This window comes from Pseudopipra pipra, chromosome 4 (assembly GCF_036250125.1).
Source record: "Pseudopipra pipra isolate bDixPip1 chromosome 4, bDixPip1.hap1, whole genome shotgun sequence".
Classification (NCBI taxonomy): Eukaryota; Metazoa; Chordata; class Aves; order Passeriformes; family Pipridae; genus Pseudopipra; species Pseudopipra pipra.
This window is the reverse complement of record NC_087552.1, coordinates 35,835,381-35,856,721: the sequence shown is the minus strand read 5'-3', so window position 1 is coordinate 35,856,721 and position 21,341 is coordinate 35,835,381. Positions and strand designations below refer to the sequence as shown.

The window sequence follows — 21,341 nt, the reverse complement described above, 5'->3', positions numbered from 1 at the left end:
AGAATATTCTTAAAGAAAACATCAGCTTTCCCTTTTCTAACACTTCTGAAACATCATGTATCACTAGAAGCTACTTGTTTAGGAAGCAGTTCAGTCAGTGAACTTAGATGAATATTCTTTCATCTAAGAATATGCATGAAACATAAACATCATTATATTTTAAAATACAGTAAAGTCACAAGAGAGAAGGCTATTCATTGAAAAGTCAAGCATAAAATCCTCCCCGTTAAATGTAACAAGCCTACTGTACTATTAGGAAATACTTCAGGTTTTTTGTTGCATTCAACAATCACCACCAAGAGTACATGTATCTGTAAAACTTCTAGTCTAAGTGTCATTATAATCCTTAGACTAATGGATATTGATATTCTTAAACACATAGCCTTACAAACCTGGGATGCTGCCTTCTCAAAGCCATCTGGATTCAAAGATGGCATGATATGGATACGTGTGCTATGGATCAAGTTGATAATGGTATCATTTCCTTTCTGGTATTCATTACACAAGTACTGAGCCAAGAAGATGAGTAATTCCCTTCCAACAGCTTCATTCCCATGCATATTCCCAACATATTTAAATTCTGGTTCTCCTGCAAGAAAAAGCAAGAACATATCTTAGAACAACATGTGAAAATCACCCATAGAGTGGATGACACAGCATACCTGAGATGTGGGTATGACTATTACTACAACTGGGTACGGTACTCACAGAAGCAAACCTCCTTCAAAAAAGTGGATTTAGGTTCTTTTTCTAAACTCTGGCTTAACAAATGCTAATTAATACTCAGCTGTTTGCCAAAGTCAGAGAAAGACCACCAGAGGACAACACAGAGTGCCAAAATAAATGCTAAGCACCAAAGTTAACATTATTACTTTAATATGAACTACTGAGATCTAATTCAATTGATGCCTCAATACTACAAAAGTATGTCTTGATTAGACAGTTTTTAAATATATAAACTGACACTAACAAAGCTTCTAATCTTTAATGATCCCTCCAACAATAGGTTAAGTTTACTGCAATACACAGGCATTAAACCACAATTCTTTCACAAAAGCATTACCAGTGAACAGCTCTTGATCATAGTGATCCAAAAAATATTACTCAGCATATGTTTTGGATATTCAGTTCATATGTAATATGTATTCAACGTATATTCTCTATATAAAAAAGCCATCCAATATTCCCAATTGCTCATAAGTCTCATTCTCATGACCATGGACATAAAAATCACACAAGATATGTCTTATAGAGCCGTGAAGTATTTATCTTTTAAAAGACTACATTTTGGGCCCTAATTCTGGAGAGGTTTGAGTATACATGCAAATGACTGAATAAAATTAAAAAGAGTGTCCTGGAACTAAGATGAGAAATATGATATTTTCTGGGCTGAAGCCCCTTTTTCCTTATCCTTATTTTAAAATCTAGTTATGTTGTAACTGCTTTAATCAAACATTCAGCCGATTATATGCTCTGAATAGTCTTCAGCCACACTTTGTGACAGTCTTTAGCACTATTAGAGGGGCAAATTCAAGCCAGGAAGAGTGTTACACAAACAAGACCTAAGTAATTGCTAATCAAGCATGCAGTCGTATCTACTTACGACCCTTCAGTCTGTGCTTGTTAACCTTAATCCAGTGATTAGATGCTAGCAGACACAGTGCTATTAATACCGTGACTTCCTTTTCTTCCAGATAAATTGGGTTTGTACATACGGATTCATCCCTGAATTTCTTTGCTAGACAGGTTAAAAAGTTTTCTGGTTTCAGAGAAACAGTTTCATTTTATCTGATGGACACAAGGCAGTTACTGTGACTAAAACCCTCCATTTCCTCTTTTGGCATTGACATCCTATTTACTGTTTCTTCCTATCTGTTAATACCAGGGAATGCAAGAGGTTTAATCATATCAAGAGTAATCAGACCACACAATCAACTTGATCCCATGAAAACAGATGGATACTATATAATAAAATGTGCAGCATCGCACATCACGTATACTTAGGATAGACATGCATATGTATATTGGCATGTTACTTATGGGGAAAATGTTTCGCAAGCTAACAGGCAACGCTTTTACTGCCATAAATATGAACACTGTTGCATTTTCCACTTGTGCCCTAGAACATCCCTAGGGAAGCCTGAGGGAGAAAGAATTTCTTCTGATTCCCCAACCTATGCATTAATCACCCACTTTTCTCACCCACTTGAATTTTACAGGCCTGGCTCAAGTGAATAAAGAGAAACAGATGCTTCCCATACCATATTACTTGGCCTCCTCCCCAAAGAATCGTTAACAGTGTTAGAAGGGTTCATGAAAACAGTCACACAGGGTCTATGGTGAGCCAAGAGTACAGCCTCATGACAGTCATATCTTCAGTAGTAATGACCCATCCCCAATGAGCAAGGAGGTCAGGAAGAGGTAACAAGTCACTGGAAATATGGAAAGTGTTTCCTATGAAAAATGATTGAAGACATCAACCCTATTTTCCTTAGGAAGACTAATAAGGGACGGTCAAATATACCAATCATTATGGCATAGAGGGCTTGGTCAGGAAAACAAAAGAGCAATTTTTAGTGAAAGAGAACATTGACCATTTTTAGAGCGATAAAGAAAAATTACATTACTCATAACACAAAGTGTGAAACCAGCATTCAAAGAATCCTCTTGGCAGTGAGGTGTCAGCGAAACTCCAAGTTTTCAAACTCCAAGCACAATAAGAGTTGAAGAAACAATCTAAAAGCAAATGCAAAAGGAATGAAAACAGAAAGATAACAGAGCGTTGAATAACAGCCCTGCCTCAAAACATAACCTGTGTTTATATTTTAGCTCCCTTGGGCATTTTCTTATCCTTGTCTCTGAAGGAAAGAAACCCATTTCCTATCAATCCTCTGACCACAGAGAACAAGGCTGCCTGGACCACATTTGTGGGATTTCTTCTCTGCCAGCCCCCAGCCCTGCCCATTTTCTTAATTCTAGGCACAGCAACAAAAGAAACACTGGCTTTCTGCTCAATATGAGTAGGTATTAAATTTCATACTTTATCTAAGAATCTTAGGAAAACTCAGTCATTTCAACAGTGTAATTCACATCTAACAGAACAATGGGAAAAATTCCACATTTTGCAGCTGCCCCATGGAAAACAAATTTTTACTGTTTATTTCAGCAAAAACAAATTAATGTCACAAACTAGCTGGGGGGGAATTAGCAGTCCACTCACTACTTGTTCATACCCATTATGAGCAAAGAAAATCAGGGAATCCATTCTGGAAAAGGAGACAATGGTGACGAAGTCATTAGTTGTCACCACAGTGCCCAAAAAAAGCTGAGGGAGCTTCCACAGGCTACTATCTGCTGATACATCTTTGCAGTTAATGAAGCCCTTAATTTGCATTTACATTGCTGTCTGCCTTGTTAGAGTAAAAACTGCAACTCAGAGTGTACCTTCTGGGGACCTTCTTTTTATTATTTTTTTTTTGAGCCACTCCTACCTAAACTCTTTCCTAATCCTCTCTTTCTCTATGGCAATGAAGTCCGAATCGAAGGGCAGACTGCTGAGGCCAACAGTAAAATGCCCATCACTCTGTTGGCTGAGTTAAGCAAGCTCAGCTGCCTGAGTTCTAGTGAATGACTCTGGAATGCAGCCAGCATCCCAGACCCACTACTGCACCCAAAGAAACCATCACCACCTCCTCCTCCTCCACTATTGCATGGGCTAACACAGATACCTCAAACGCCAAGGATGGCATCCATCAGGTCATTCAGCCTTAACACTTTACGGCTTCCCTGGCCTATTCATAGAATATATCCTGCCACGCCATGTCTACAAGTTTCAGCCTTCTCTGGAAGACAGCCCAGCCCATGGAGAAAACAGCCTCTGGATCACCTGTTGCCAGCATGCTACTTAGCTAGAGGAAGAGCTGCTCTTCCCATTAATCCTTCATGAGCCATTTAATGCAGGTCTCAATCACCCTTCATAAGGTTCTGTAGCTGCAATTGCCTCATAGAATTTATTTTTTTTATTAAAAGACTCTGTAAAAGTCAATTTGATGAAGAATTTTTAAACAGTTGTTTCAAACAAGTAGAAAAACTTCTGTTCCACTGCAAAACTGGAGGTAGCTTTAAGGAAGAAGCTTAAAGAAATATAACTGGCTTTCCTCATCTATTTGACCCTCACAAAAAAAAAAAAAAAAAAAAAAAAAAAAAAAAAAAAAAAAAGAGTAAAATTGTTTAGATGGATTCCCACGGTGCAAGATATAATAAACACAAAGGAGGTTTTACATTGAGTGAATATTCAAAATTCTTCTTTAATGAATTTTATTAATTTTCTGATAGCATATCTTGACAAACAATAATCTCTCATTCGCAATAGCAAAAGTAAGCCTTGCAAACAATGTATGACATTATATATACTTACACCTAATTTCACCTCAGATACAGAGGTTTGCGATAATGAATGAACCAGTGGATACTAACATAAGAAATGAAATGTAGCAATCAAGTTTATAAATATCTTAGCATCTCCGGTGAAACCTAAGCCATCACATCATTATGGCTTTTAGAAAGCTTTTACATCCCTCTTAAATTGACTGTGTGGTACATTACAACCTGATAAACGATTGAGGAAAAAAGTGTTTTAAAATGTCGTGCTTTTCTGGTGCCTGACAAACATGGTGAATGTCATCATTCGCTTCTGCAGTTACTGTCAGCAAAGGTCTTCTACAGTTTCCTAGGAACAGCATGTACATCATTAATGCCAGACAGGTCATCCAATTAACTGTGACTAAGGACTGCCATTTTCAGGTCAGGCTGTATTTGTACAGTAAAGAGTAATTTTCTAAAATGTAGGGCCGAAAACTTTAGCACATACTAATTATATATATCATGAGTTAAGGCAATGTCATGCCACTAGTCATGGTCTAATGTCAATCAGTTAGCGTTACTGCACAATATTTCACTCATGGAAGTGCAAACCATGTGGGGCAAAACCAATTAACTACTGTGAAGTTTAAGTGCTTAATAAACTGTTTTGCAAACCAGCCTCGAATACCCTTAAAAATTAAGTCCTTCTGCTTTCCTGTATTTCTTATGGAAAAGTCTGCAACATTCCTGAAATAACAGACTTCGTGTTTCTGATTATTTACAGTTGCTTGTCATTTTTAATATAGCAACCAGTAAAGTTCTCTTGTAGATAAATGGCATATAAAATCTCAGAGCCCTCGCTGGCAAGAAGTTCATTCATTAAATGTTATTGAAGACTTTCTTATACTCCACATTTTTATTCGTATTCTAAAGAAAAAGAAATTCTCTGGAGCTCAACTACATGGAAAACCAAAGATTATAAAATGGGTTTCTACTCTGAATACGAAAAAAGAGAGGAAAAGAAGAAAATACATGGGGATGTGAGATAGGAAAGTGAAGTAATTAGAAAATTTAGATTTTAGACACTCTGTAAACCAAATGTCTTGAATCTGCCTCAAAATCTTCACAATTTGTACAAAAATGACATTGAAAGAGGGAGCTGCGATGCAGTATTAGTTTCTAAATCACTGTAGAGGCCTGCTATGATTTTAGGACAACTTCTACTAAGACAGTAGCATTGGTCTAACCTTGTTGAAAGGGAAACTACTGGAAGTTTCACATGTGGCTTACATGAAAGCAGAAACCGGTCAACACTGAAGGCCTTTGAAAAACCTAATATTTCACTTTCTTGCCATTAACTGCTAGAAAATACAGAGAAGAAAACAAGACAAAAGAAAATTAGGGATATTTTGGCAACTTCTTGGGTTTTTTTAAAAAAAAAAGGCATAATTTTTAACAGCTATGATTCAAGAGCAGTTTCAAGCTCTTTCTGGAAATTTTCACTACTGCTTAAAATCAAAGTTAACAACAAATTCTGTACAATGCATTAAACTTGGAGTGAAAGCTCACAAACAGCAGCTGTTTCTGCTGGCCTTGATGTGTACAAACTAAGATGCAATCTCCATTCTACTGAGTACAAAGTCTGTCAGTTGGGCTTCAAACTAGGATCTTATGTGACTTTGCGTTGGAAATTAAATTCTCCAGATAGATTACCTCATGCCCAAGACAGCTATTTCCACCAGAAAGGTTCTGCATGACTCAGTGTTTTCTCCAGGTTTCCAACAGCCCACTCTCACCCCAGCAGCTACAGGACTTGGCACAGCCTCCCACAAGAAGGGGGCAAAGCATCTGCTCGGTTCCTGCAGTTCCCACCTACAGCTCTTTGCTGGCACATCCCTGTGATCTTTCCACAACATACTGCACTTACACTGAAGTGTTGCACAGTGTAGCACTGTATCCAGCATTTTGGGAAAAGCCCACCTGCCTTACCACAGAGTACAACAATTTTTGCCTACTAGACTGGTGTTACTGTGCACAAACTGATGGTTTTATCCAATACAGGTGGTGGTGATTCTTTAAATCATAACAAATCTCTTGTAAAGCAAAACAAGTTTACTTATTTAATCAAAAACTTTTAACTTAATAAGAAACATGGAAATGTGATATGTATAAAACCCTCATCTTACATAAATGTGTTAAAAAGCCCTCTCAAGTTCAAAGCACATTTTAAAAATCATCAGAATTTTAGAAGCAACAAATAACCATCTGTATATATAAATGGGTTAACCAAATTAGTTTTACAATAAATTGCATTTTTCATGCCCTCAGAAAACTGAATAGGACTTTGCATTTACAGAATTTGTTACAGTGTTACAGCAGCAAGTATTGTTAGCTCAGCATTGAAGATGAGGTTCCTAAGAAAACAAACGTGAAATTGCTTTTCACTCTTACCAATCTGTGAACCACCCTTACCAGTCTGTGGCACAGTAGGAGACGGGGTTTTTACCTACCAGTTTTTGGTCTCACTGCTTGGAAAAAATACGGACCAAAATGTACCCTGAGATTCTTCGTAAATGATACTGGCAGTACAGAGGTGTCACGAGTAACTCTATGTCTGCCCTGATGCTGGCTGTGGGATGTAAGAGATTCAATTCATGTCTTCCACTGTACTCAGTAAGAGAGGAGAATTTTCCATTTATAACAGTGTATGACCAAGTGAATTTTCATTTCAAAAGCACTCGCTGTATCCTTCAAGTTTTGGTTGGCAAATAGAGCAAAGATTATTTTTTTTCAATCCATCAATTCATCAGCAGAATAGACCTGATTAAGAGAAAGTTGATAAATAATTTAGACATGTATTTATGATGGTTCCTCATCAAGTTCGCTTAACAAGTTTTCTCTCTTCAGCAAACTCTAGAATCAGCTTTTTTACTTCAACTATGAAAGTACTTGCCAGCCATCAGAACACTTCAAAAGGACTGAGCTCAACTAGCTCACTCCTTTCGCATGTAACAAATATACAGAAAATTTCAAAGCTAACTAGTTCAAACGCCTGCTGCCATCAGGAGACACATCCTCATTTCAAAAAGAAAAGAAATAGAAATCAAGGGGAAAAAAAAAAATACAGCTAAATTCCAGACTCTGAAATCAAAGAACTGGGTAGAAATGCTGGATGAATATGGTGAAGAAACAACAGTAAGGCTCTCCCTTATTACTGGAAACAAAGAAAAAGTCAATGAAAACATGTAAATAATTCCTTTCCAGTAAGTTATACAGGCCTGATTAAACACTGCTTGTAGATTTAGATTAGATATCAGGAAGAAATTCTTTACTGTGCAGGTGGTGAGGCACTGGAGAAGGTGGGGATGCCCCATCCCTAGAAGTGTTCAAAGCCAGGTTGGATGGGGCTTTCAGCAACCTGAACCAGAGTGTCCACATGTCCTTGCCCACATGGGGGGGGTGGAACTACATGACCTTTAAGTCCCTTCAAACTCAAACCATTCTATGATTCCCTCTGCCAAATGGGTGGCCAAAAGCACAGAAGCACAGACATGAGCTTGTGTGGTGGCAAGATGGAAATGATGGGCAGCAGTGCCCACAGGAGAAAGCAAATCTGAAAAAGGTTGAGAAAGTAGAGTCAGGCCAGGGCTCCTGGCTCCTCCTCTGTAGTGTCAAGCCCCAGAACTCGCTGCAGGGTCATTTTTCAGCAGGAAAGCAAGCTTGGGTAGCGTTTGGGGCTCACTGCCTTGGGCCCTGGGCTGTACCGGCATGTGCAAGGGAAGCACACTCAAGGAATTCGCCTTCACCCAGCAAAACTCTTTGTATTGTTCTCTCTGCAGAGGAGAGCTATTTCTGACTGAAAAGTATTACAATTTGTGTCACAAGGACATTTTGTGCTTAAGAATCTAGGAGTAACTAGTGGTAAACCTTCACACTTCCTCCTTTGATTTCCAGGAGCCTTTCTGAGGCATTGCAGTGGCACTTGTTACTCCAAGTTACACCAAGTTACTCCAAGTTACTTGTTACACCAAGGCTACTCGTACTGGATGTTCCTTCTTTATTGGTAACTGGAAACTTCTTTTATTCCACTACTATTTTGTCACAATCTGACACTGTGTGAAAAAACATGTGGGCTGCAGATCTGTGATTCACACAGATGATGCTGAAGTGCACTGGTCATTGCTAACAGATGGAAAGGGTTAAAATCTCCCCATAAACAAACATCTGTATCAAGTCCATAGTGTAGACAGCAGGTTACAGAATAAGGGTTTGTTTTGCACTGGCATATTTATATAGCTCTCTCTGCTTGATGAGCCCTAATATTTATTGAGCTTAGCTTCTGTGATTATTGGTCATAGAGTTTACAGAAAGTGTTATAAAGTGGCCTTTTAAAAAAATGACAGTAAGAAAGACAAAGGCAAACTGCAAAAGCAATTATGCAGTTAATTTACTCCTTTGTGGGAAAAAAAATATGAAATATTGTGATGACTAACAGAGGACACCATTTACGTCAGAACACAACCAACATGATTTACGTCAATATTCTCAGAAACCAACAAATACTCAAGTGGATTCTTTTTTTCTTAAAAATTATTTTACTATCACCCTTTTGGTACAAATTATTTTTAACAGCAGAGTTCCATCATTTTAGATGACAGGTGATGGTTGTTGATTGTTTGTTTGTTTTCCCAGAAAAAATACAGCTGCATTGTAGGCTTAAAAACACGGCAAACTCTGTGAAACCCTGATTAAAAAGTGTCTTACTGAAATCTGTTCTTCTGCTGCACTTCATCTCCAGCCTGATTTTAGCAGCTAATGCTCTCTCAAGTCTCTCAAGTGCATTTAAGGTACTAATGCTATGTGATAACCAGCAGTAAATCTCAATGTACTTGTTCTTGAGATTGCAATGGTTAAATCAGGTCAGTATGAAATAGAAGAAAATAAAGGTTAAATGGGTAGATAGTGATCAAGATCGGTAGACCAATACTACATATCCAAATTGCAACACTGGCTTCAGAAGTTTTCAATGATATATAAAATTCTAAATAAAAATTGGTGTTGTACCTTAATGACTTATTTGTAGTCCGCTTAGGTAGAAATGCAGACCTGGATGCTTGGAGGAGGTCTATCTCTTCACAGTCACATATATTTGAAATAGAGACACCCTTTAGAAAATGCTCCCCATACCACCTTACAGATTAAAAAGACAAAAAAGAGGTGATTATTATTCCTAGCGACACAGTACATGGAGAGGAAGCTAAACTGGTGCAGAGGCTAATAAAATCAAGCTTCATGCGTAAGAGGAAGAAGTGAATCATAACAGCTTGCTGACTCAAGAATAATGATGGAGATAACTGAACCAGACAAATTCTTTGTCTCAATAGCAGATGGGAGTGTATCCATAAGGCTTTCAAAAGATGTTTTGCCTTTAAATGAGGAAACTCCAGACAAAAAATCCCATATGGACACTGACCCTGACACTGCAAACCACAGCACAGCTGTATTAGCTGCAAGACACAGAACACCCTTCATAAGATAGAAATAAATGGTTAACAAAAAAATCTGTAATGGCTTTTATGTCTGCCCAAAAGCATACATCCTAGTGTCCTAAAAACAGATTTTTTTCTTATATAGGGAACAAATGTAATGGTTGGTATCTTCTCAGTTTTTCTCAGAGCTTCCACTGGGTTTTTCCTTCAAAGAGTAGTAAGACAGTTCTGCATTTAGAGAAAGGATATGGTACACATGGTCTCAGTCGAGAAAAACAGAAAGTGCAATCCTGACCTTGAACAGCACCTGTAAGGGCAGAAAGTCAAGTGGAACCTGAGCAACTTCATATTTTATAATGAGCTCTACGTATGACAATAGACCTATGTGCAATTCGGTATAAAATGAACCTACCTAGAGTTTATTCTAAGTGCAAGCAGAAAGGCTAGTTCAAAGTAACAAGGCACATTCCTCACAAAGGGCAAATAATAGCCATGTTATATCACTACATCCATTATGCCTCCAATATGCCAAGCAGATTAAAGGGCCATACCAGCAGCATCAGAAATCAAGGATTAATTCCTAGCACTGTCTAATTACTGTTTCCTCTGAGCAATACAAAAGACTACAGCAAATACATCTTTTGTTGTCCCTTTCATCTCACTTGAAACTTTCTTTCTCTTTTATGGCACTAGCAGTACATCAGACAAGCTCTTTTCTGACAATTTGGGAGAAAACATCATATGAGTGAAAACGTACATCTTATCCAAGGACAAATACCTGCACTAATAAAAGTCCAAGGGACTTTTTTTACTGCTATCAGAAGTATCTGGCATCAGTCTGAGCATTTGCACCATGATTCCTGTGTAGTCATTTATATTTTTTAGTAAGTGTAATAAACCACTAGGAGCTGAAATATGTTGCCACACTTCTGTAATTCAGACCAATATTAAAGCACTGAAACCAAGAAGAAAACCACACCCTACCTTCCAGATTTATTGCATTTTATTTCAATTTTATGCAGGTATAGAGGGCTGGCAAGGTATAATGAAGAGGTATAATAAAGTCTGGCACTTTTTTAAAAGCTGGATTTATGCATTTTGTACCTTTATTTAATCAAAATATTCTGAGGTTCATGAAATTACTTTTCTCATACATACTATCATTCTTCATGGCCAGAGACCTCGTGAAGTAGCTAACTAGCCAGCCTGCAGAAGAGAGCATAACACAGTCAAAAGGCACCTCCTGAGAAAACCTACAGCAATATTCTCACTTGGAGCTTCAAGGTATTTGGGATATTTTGCGAAGAAAAACTTCTCTAATGAAGAAAAAATGGAACATAGGAAATAATAATGCCAATTGAATAGGAAGATGATGTGGTTGGTGCCTGATCCACTATGCATCTGTCGAGCTCTTAATTCAAGAATAGTAATTCCACAAAGAAGAGGAATAGTACTGAGTAATGCGGATGCAAAATCTTTTCTAACTGTATACAAGTATTTCTTTACCATTGTGTATGTATGTGGACAGGTACATCTTACAGAAAAGCACGAACGTCCCTCATTGAGAGACTCAGGCACCGAGGAGGTCATCCCCAGGTCATGAAAATGATTTTCATTTGTTTCTTTTTGCTAACATCTTCTTAGATCTAAAGCATACTTCTAATTTTAACTAAAGAAATTGCATTTGCAGATACTCAAAATCATAAGAAAAGACAGATTTGGCACAGTTCACAAACAAAATCAAAACCACATGACTTCAAGGGAGAGAGAGAAACTGAACTTTTTGGGAGGTGACCCAGTATTCCCCATCTTTATTAACCCTGTTACACCTTACAATTCAGTAGTTCATTCTTATTTAATCGAATAATCTGAAAGAAAAAGCTTTTTATGAAATGATTATATATTTGCATTAAAAGACAAACTTAAAGCTGCTTAGATTGTTTCATAAAATATTAGCTAACCACTCTTCGCCACATTTTCTACTTTTTTTTTATATGTACTTAACTTTTTCTTTCATCCTAGTTTTAACTTTTATGATCACAGTGTCACAACTGCCAAAAACATCTTTCAGTGTACTTTTCCCAGGAGTTTGCTGAACCATACAGAAAAAAGAAATAGTTACAAAACATAACTAATCTAAAAAATTGTGTTCAGATTTTAGGAACATGGAAATGGGAAAGCAAAGGGACTGAAGATTACCACACTGTCCATTGAAAACCGCACCTAATAAAAGGCAACAAATTTGGTAAAGAGCAGTTAGCCCATATAACTCACAAAGCCATGCTACTAACCCAGCAGGAAGGAACTATACTTTTCTCCCCAAACAACCCACTGATATTTGAGCTGCTCTCCTAACCATAAAGACTTTTGTATGTATACAATAAAGACATTTTCCCTTTTAACTTCACTAGTAGCAAAAACTAACACTGAAATTGCCTTTAGAGCTCAGTTTTTCTTCTTTTCCCTTTATGTAGGACTTGAACCATTAAACATGTACTTACCTTCAGCATATTAGTGTCAGAGGGGTTAGTTTGAAGTATCAAGTCAAGCACATGTTCACGAGTTTGCCAGAATGAGGCATTACAGATTCAAGCAAAAGCAACTTTCAGAAGAGACTTTCCACTGACTTGTGTAAATTCTCCATCAAGTCTTTATTTCTGAAAAGTTTCTTTCTGGATGTAATTTTTCTATATTTGGTTTCTATCCACATTTAACAAACTTTTTTTAAGCAAATCTTTTCACATACTTATAATTTATCTGAGGATAAAAAAATACAGGGCCTAATAAGACAATTTTTTCCAAAGATATTTTCTTTGTACTTGTGTTAACACAGAAAAAATAATTTTTTCATACTAAAATTCTCCAGGTGGCTCATTTTCCCTGAGGCCTACTCTTCAAACCAGATATGAACCAACAGATTCAAAAAGGCTTGACAACTCCATCTTGTAGTGTGAAATTTAGAATCCTGACACTATTTGAAAAGCTACTATAAAAAGTGCACATAAAGTATCAGTGTTGGGCACATGGTTGTAGTGGGGTGTTGGTGATTAACTGTCTGCTGGGCAGACTTCACCTGGTAACCAACCACAGGCTGGACACCAAGGTTAGTACAACATTAAGCCTCTTATCTCTTATTTTGCTTAAAAAGGAAGACAGACAGTAAAATTGCATCTATATTATACTATCCTATGGTAAGACAACTATTTCAAACTCTTTAATGTTAGAGAGTTACACTTTTTTTTCAGAGGGAAATTAAAGCAGTCCTTAGCAATGAGGCTATGCTGGGAACAAATGCATTCCAGGATCTCAGGGTAAGCTTTATGTAGCCCGTTTGACATGGTAGTCTAGTATTTAATCCCAAAAGCGACAAACTCAAAACCAAGGTATGCTCATAAAACATTTCACATTGGGAACAATGCTGTTAGCACATCTTGCACTATTCAGAAGGCCCCATTAGATCTAAATAATCAACAAAGGAAGCAGGATAGAAGGGCAAACCTAAACGTTTTGTGGCAAGAAGAAAAAAAAATCCAAGAGATAAATTCAGGAACTGTAAGAGTTTCCTGACTAGGAACAGCTCCCAGACTTCCATCGAGATGTTGTTCTGTCACAGCTGCATAATTTACAAACTATCAAACTAAAACATAACACTGTGTAACGTAGGAAACCAGACATTATCAGGCTTTCTGAGCTATGTATTATACACGCCTGCTATGAGCATTTCATGCTTTGGCTTACAGCTCTTTCAACCAGGCAAAAATAGTCTGAGCATGACATTTTTTCGCAGAAAAAGAAAGGCTCCTATTTTAAATTGTTTGTCAATGGTGAGTGGCTTGAGTGTTATACAGATATATGAAAAATCTATACAGTTTACTGTACTGATCACTAAACAATGGGCATTAAAAAAAAAATAAAACCAAAAAACAAAAAAAGCCTTGCCAAAAACCCAACACATCAGTCAGAGCTGACAGACCCTCCTTCCCAACAAGTACACAAACGATTATAAGGGATAGTCAGAGTGCAGAAAGCAATTCTGGGATCTTACCCATGATTTACTCTAAGGTGCCACTCCATTAGTGCAAGACTTCCCATATAAGCATTAATACTACTATCATGAAGCCTGTAACAGCCTCCATGATAGGACAGACACCAGTCTGCCACCACGGAACAAAGACTGTACCTGCTCTCAGAGCATTTGCTATCTAAGCAAAAGAAGAAAAGAGAATAGAAGCATATGGCAAGCACAGGGCAGGCAATGATCTTAACAAAGATCTCCTTAACCCCTTTTTCTCCCTTATCTTTAAGAACTGCTGTGACAAAAGTAAATATTTAAGGAGAGATCTGAGGAAGGATATCAATCATTGCCTGTGACACTGTTGTGGGGAAGTTGTTTGCTATCAAAGATGTCACAAGAGCAAGTGCAAGAAAGGTGGTTAGAAAATTTGCTCACTGGACAACAGAAGTGATCATTATCGGCTCAGAAGTACAAATTAGTATGTTAACTAACCTTACTCTGAGGTTTTAACATTTACTAATATTTTGTCTGTTAATGTTTCAACAGCAACAATATCGAGTACCAATCCTAAATGATGCTACAAGCCTTTGGAATCAAAGAAATGTCCAAACTAGGCAGAATAAGCAACATTCACTTCAAGTAGACAACAGAATATGACTACATTTTTTCTTCAGGAACAGTTCAAAATGAAGAACCAGACAGAATAATGTAAGAAAAGCAAGACTGAACAAAATGAAAATCAGTTCACTGCAGGGTTATTATAAAAGCAAGTGAATACTGGCAGAGAAAAAAAAATACGTAACACTACTTATTACATTGTATTTTTTCCTAAGCATATTGCTACTATGGTTCCAATAAAAAAAAAATAAATTTAAGAGTATTATAACATTCTTGAAAGTCTTGTCAGCTGTACTGCAGAGCGCTTTCTTCATGGACTTTTCACTACCGAAATATCCTAACAGATGTGATTTCAGTATCGCATTAATGTGCATGAGAGAAAGCAGGATGATGTGTGATGTTCAGCTGCTATTTGCTTATCACTGGGCTTTACAGATACATGTTTCTATTTAAAAGAAGGAAGGAAATGTGCTATCTTATGCTTTTATTTTAGGATTGCTGAATTGGGATTACACTCACACAAATCCACCTACAAAGGAAAACACAAGTTTTATGAAAACAATGTCACACCTAGTGAATATAATACCTTTCAGGTAAATTATACAAAACTAGGGAAGAGACTGCAATTTCATTATGCCCTCCATGTGTAGGTTCATTTAAATCCCATGAACAGTCTAAATCTCAACATAAAAGAGTGGAAGACAGCTATTTTTTTAATCAGTTAAGTGAAGAAGCCAAAGAAGCTGCCAAGGTCTACATGGAAATTTTGTATTCTCCTCCTGCCAGATTTTGCTCTAAAGCATCCTTCTATGTTTATCTGTTTATTTTTAAATAACTAACTCCTGACAGCCTTTGTCCCTCATCTGATGAACCTTCCAGTAAATTTTTCTTTATCACTTTGACCTCTATAACAATTCCTTGCACTGAGCTACTCGATACTCAGGTTTCTCATGTAGGTTTCTCATTGCCATCTTCTTTTGATTCTTCTTTTATTTATAATCTGCAAAACATCTTCCAGTTCTACAGAAGCACCCTGTCTTGGGGATAAAAAGGGAGACACAAGAGCATGAAAGAGATGTCTGCACTGCCTTTCACAGCTCAGCTCCAGACCTGAACCAAGGTTTCAGGATGCGGCTGGCTGAGCCAGGAATGGCCACACTGCTTAAAGGGGCACACTCAAAGTGTGACACTATAGAGTGCCTGAATTAGCTGTCATGCCCCAGAGGAACCTAAGAAAGGCAACAATCACAAACAGGTGAAATTCTGCAGCTTGACAACATAGTACCATCAGCAGAAAAAAGCAGATTTGTTCTTCACAGTCGCTCACTGTGGCTTATATGGATTGAAATACTCTCCTCCCACAGAGTCTGTAGGCCTTTTCCCTCAACTCTATTTCTCTTACAAAGTGGAAATCCTATCTAGAACTAGACAAAGTTTCTTTTTCCCCACAAGTGAATGAGTTAGGAGACTGCAAGCATCCTGGAGAGCCAACATTCAAGCAACTGTCAAAGGCAATGGTCCACATCAAAACAATTTCATTTTTAAAGTGAATCTGGCTGTTAAATTTATCAATAAGAGAGTAAATGTCGATATTCAAATATATTTTGACAGTTCGTATTCACACCTTTGCTAATACGAAAATCAGAATGTTATGGTTCCTCTTTGAGCCTGCAAACTCAAAAAGCACTTCTAGCTTTTGTGAAGGGCTGGAAACATTAATTCGTTAAAAAAATAACATTCTACAGAATATAAAATGTTTTAGCCGATCTGAGATTTGACAAAACAGTGTCAAACCTCATTACTCCAAATCCTGTGCCAAACTGTCTACAAACTGAAGACAGATTATTGTCTGAAGTAATCAAACTACAATTCAATACCGCACTTAAACACGTTTCTGATAGTGAGCAGAAAAGGAGCCTGAAATAAGTTTAAAGAGCTGCCATAAAGATCACCATACTGGTTCACAACAGTGATTTATTTATTTGTGCATTTATTCTAACTTCAATACCCACTTTTTAATAAAAGGAGGGCCCAGATGTCTGAAAGTGCAAAACCTCAACACTTCAAATGTATAAGCACATATGAAAGAAGTATGTGTTAAGACCTAGATAAGTAACATTTTCCATTTTTTTTTCCATTTCGTTTTTCCATTACATGTGGTGCTAGCTGTACTATTTCATACAGGAAGACAATTTTGCTCTTAAAAAGTTTTCTGTGCTGGACTTTTTATGATTTAGTTTGGTGGGTTTACTCTTGCAGTTCTGTGGTATGAGATTCCTCTATCACTCCTAGATTTGACTGCAACTAGTTATAAAGGAATAACAGACAAAAAGATATGGACAGACAAATGTGGGTGGCAGCAAACCACAGAAGCAGCCACTACTGTTCTAAAGAGCACCACGTAACACAGATGTGCATCCCACAAATAATTCACTCTGAAGATACACTACCTTCAGTGACACCGTACATTTCAAAGGTCTAAAGAGACATGACAGATTCCATTCAGAGCACATTTTCTGCTAGATGTACTTTTTTCTGTCCAATATAGGAAACTGAGATTTTACTTTGGCATCAATATTCTATGCCTGGGAATACTGAAACCGCCACATTTTGCTGGCACAAATTCCTAATGCTATTTTTTTCTTACACAAACCTTGATGTAGGTAATTTCAAAGAATTGTTCTGGAAGCAGAGTCCTGGGTAGCTAAACTCCATTTCTTCTTAAGTTCAAATCTCTCTACTGAATCTATATACCACAAAAATTAACCACAAAGCAATGAAACAAGGCAAAAGCATCCTATCAAGGTTTACATAGCAGCTATAAATCCTACTTTACATCACAGTGCACACAAACTTTATTTCATACCATATGGGCTTGAAGAGGGTATAGAAAAATAAGCTTTTTTTCCTTTAAAAATTTTAAGGTGATGGTACTGTATGGTACTTTCATCACCCTATGTCCCATATATAAGGTGTTGCATTAAGACAAAGTGTGTTTCTTCCAAGAACTTCCAAGTACTCGTCTTCATTCAGAAACACTTGTGCATTTTTAATTTATCTTAATATTTAGAGAATGTTAGAAATAGAGAGAGAGGTATATTTAAACTATGTTGGAAGATAAGTAAAGAACACAGTTTTAAAAAATGAAGAAAACACTTAATACATGCTAAGATTTTCATCTGGAAATCACTGTGGAAATAAAAATCCTACTGTGCTTCTGTAGCACTTACATGTCCTTCATTTTGAGAAACAGGAGGCCAGGATTTTCTGAGGTTAAAATACAATAGGTAATCCCTTTCCACCAAGTCAAAATATTTCAAAAGTTATTGTGGACTTAAGGGTGAGTTAAGAGCTAAGCTGCCATAAGAGGTCAATTAATAAAGGCAATTATAGAGAAGAATAAGAGACCAGTATAAGCTACCCTAGGCAGACAGTAGGATAAAATATGAAATAATATCCCACGTAAGCCTCTGAAAGGAGCAAGCTCAGTTCTGCTGCAAGGCTTGTAAGTGAACAAAGGCAGTCTCACAATATCATAGTGGCTGGAAAACAGCACTTTGAAATTCAGTCACTTGCCCAGAAGGCTCTCCCATGATTCAAAGTGATGTTTTGGAGGGCAGCAAAGAAATACTTCTAAGAAATTGGAAGTCCGCTAAAGTAAAGGGTGAGTGAGGAGGAAGCTTCACTGTGGGACCTAAGAAGAGGGAGAACAACAGGGAGGAAGTGTAAACCTGGCAGTCTGAGCTCAAGCAATGCCTTTTTCTGACGTACCAGATGCTGAGCCACACAGCCCTCAAACAAGCAGTGCCTCAGCGCTGCATGTTCCTGAAGATGGGACACAGACCAGTTCACTCCAAGTGCCACGCTCAGACTGAAAGACAGGCAGCACTGGGCCACCAAGTTAATGTTTCCATGGCCTTGCTATAAGCTAACAACCAGCTTTCATCATTATTCACCCTGTGAGATCACACCACCTGGAGCATCCTGCTGTTTTCACTTTATCTAAAACTGCAAAAGGTTATCATGCTAGTAATAAGGACAAAGAGGGGAGGACGGGGAAGTCTTCATTGGTTTCTCATGCCACAGACCTAACAAGATCAACTGGCACTGGCCTAAGAACAAGCAGAGAGGGAACACTTCTGGGGATTTGTTCATATTTGTTTTCATAATTTAACTTTCTAACTTGAATGTTACTACATTTTTTCCTGTCTTTTTTTTTATATGATTATTTTCTTACTTCACGTCTTTACCTTCTTGTCATAAACCATCTCCTCACTATTAAGTTTGCACAGTTTGTTACTTTCTCTCTGATGAGAGACACTGAGTAGTAGTTTCCACCATAACCTCACCACTGCTTAATCTTAATCTTTGCACTTTGCTTTCTACACATCCACCCTGAAAAATATTCCATGTGGCACAGTAATAGCATCTATTCACTGGAGACATGTTGGACACCCAAGGCAGCAGCAGCTATGTGCCCCGGGTTACTGCCAAACTAATATATTTGCATTTATACTCCTCATGGCCTTGACAAGCAGAACAGTAAAATTAGTGTTTGGCCTCACAGTGAACCATAATGTTGGGATTGTGCTCAGACAAGCACTAGGAACTGCTGGAACATTATTTGCATTGGAACAGGGATGGGACATGCATTGTCCTACTTTTTGTGTCAAAAGGTGAACTTATTCTTGCTGATGCCTCTATAGGCTTAGTGCTTTAAAACTTAGTGCTCCCTCTGAGCCATTTTTTAACCTTCCTCTCTTACATTTTTCCATTATATCCATCATAACAGTATTCTTACCTCTGGAAAATATCTTGCAACCAATATCTACCTTCACTTAAGTAGCAGTGCAGTGCATAACTGTTCCTACAAAAGCCAGTTCATTTTTTCCACTGCTGTGTTGACTTAAATATCCAAGAACAATGCATTCATCTTTGTGGTATGTAAAATAAACTTGAATTGAGTAAAAAGTATCCTTAACAGTGATGTTTTACTCCATGATAAATTACATTTCAATTACAGATCATTCTCAAAAGTAAAATTAATATAAAAATCATATACACTTCATTTCACTTTTACTAGAATTATGAAGAGTTTTGCCCAGTTCTTTCTCTTCTGATCATTCTAAAAATGGTAACGCTTAACAATTAACTAAAAACACTTCTTAATTCATTGTTTGCATTCCACTTATCAGTGAAATATAATTCCAGAGTCTATATATAAACACTGTTTATGATTCCTGGTTCCTGAGGAAATCTCACAGAGACACAGGTCTGAAACCATAATCATGACATTATGACAACTTTATGAGTTGACATGTCAAATGCAGTTCAGCACTTACATGGGAAAAACAAAAAGGTCAGGAATTTCCCTCCAGAGTCCTGATTAAAAAAAATAATAACAATGTAAAGAAGGAAGGAACAGAGAAAAAACTTCAAAATTATAATTAAGTTTTATATGAGTTTCCAAAGTTTTCCTTGACGAAAGAAAACATGTAATAAATCATAACAGTTATCTTCAATTTTACTACTTTAATAAATTATATTTATTTTCATTATTAGGGAAATGTAAAAAAAAATCCATTTTAAGAAGTTTAATAACACAGTCACATCAAAAAGAACAAGAACAATGAACATCATCTTTGTGATACCAGCTAGAGACATTTTTTCACACAAAAATATCAAGGAAAACCTAGTAACAATGTCATCATCATTACAAAGGAACACATTTCAACAAAGAATATTTCTTTCCTTGCCTATTTGCACATAATACCTGGATACTATAATACCTCCAGTCCCATTGGGAATGAATGTCTCCCACTGTTGAAGATCATCTCTTTTGGAGGGTGTCAACCTCCAGATTATTAGGAAATATAATAAATTACTATCTGACCTCAATAAAAATTCTGTGACACCTCCTTAATGAATGAGTTGTTTATCCCAGTCTCCTCTTCAGATTTCAATTTCAACAACCACACTGCACAAGAAAATCTTTTAAATGGAGGTGTGAAAGCAGCATGGACAAGTTTAACCTACCGAAGTGGGTGGCAACAGTGATGAAGATGCAGGTTTAAGCACAGGCTAGCAGTACAAATAAACACTGAAAAATCCCCTCAGGAAAAGCACTATTAAAGGAGAGGAAAACCTGTGGTAACATATTTTTATCAACATCATTGGATTCAGTGACTTGACTAAACAAAGTAAAAGAATATTTTTTGGTACAACTGTACTTTTAGTTATCTAGTGGAGACCCTACGAAGGGTTGGGTTTGTGCATCTCTCTTCTGAATAAATTTGTCCTCCACACATATAATTACCCATATATCAATAATTTAAAAGAATGAAATTGTCCTTGAATGTCTTCTTAACTCTTGAGCAATTTTAGAGACTGTTTGAGCCTTGGTAAATAGGCTTGCCATGATTCCTCAGAGTAAACATAACTGAACAGACTCACAATGGACAAATCTTTTTAACTAGCATCAAAACACTTTTTTCTCTTTTAATATAGCCAACAGAAAATCCTTCCTAGAATAGCAGGCACTCAGTAAACATTTTCTGCTACCACACTATAATTGTTCACATAGCAACACGCTAACACTCTCGGGAGAATTCTGTTTCTTTTTATCTACAGACTTTTCACAGACTTTAACATTAGCCGGATTCTTTTATGTCTTTTCTCTATTTGCAAAGAACTAAATAAAACAGTTATTCAAGATGCACCATATCCCTCTAACCTATCTGCTCTTACCCTCTCAACACATGAGAAAGTTTTAGAAAGTTACCTTTGGTATTTTTGTTCCTATTCTCTAAGACCACTTCCTTTTTAAAGTTATTTATGTTTTTTCCCTTTGAAATTAC

At 37.1% G+C, this 21,341-nt stretch overlaps 1 protein-coding gene and 1 long non-coding RNA gene across 2 annotated transcripts in view; both read right to left on the bottom strand.

Moving 5' to 3' along the window:
• The window catches only part of CPE (carboxypeptidase E), a 57,172-nt gene that overhangs the window by 18,893 nt on the left and 16,938 nt on the right, over window positions 1-21,341 (bottom strand). The window contains exon 2 of the mRNA XM_064652405.1: window positions 393-589. Coding sequence (XP_064508475.1) covers window positions 393-589 — 197 coding nt within the window. The remainder of the gene's footprint in view (window positions 1-392; window positions 590-21,341) is intronic.
• Window positions 4,301-10,391, bottom strand: LOC135413152 (uncharacterized). Its single transcript, XR_010430109.1, has 2 exons — window positions 9,427-10,391; window positions 4,301-7,182 (listed from the first exon to the last, which is right to left on the bottom strand). It is a non-coding gene; the product is annotated as an uncharacterized LOC135413152 (long non-coding RNA).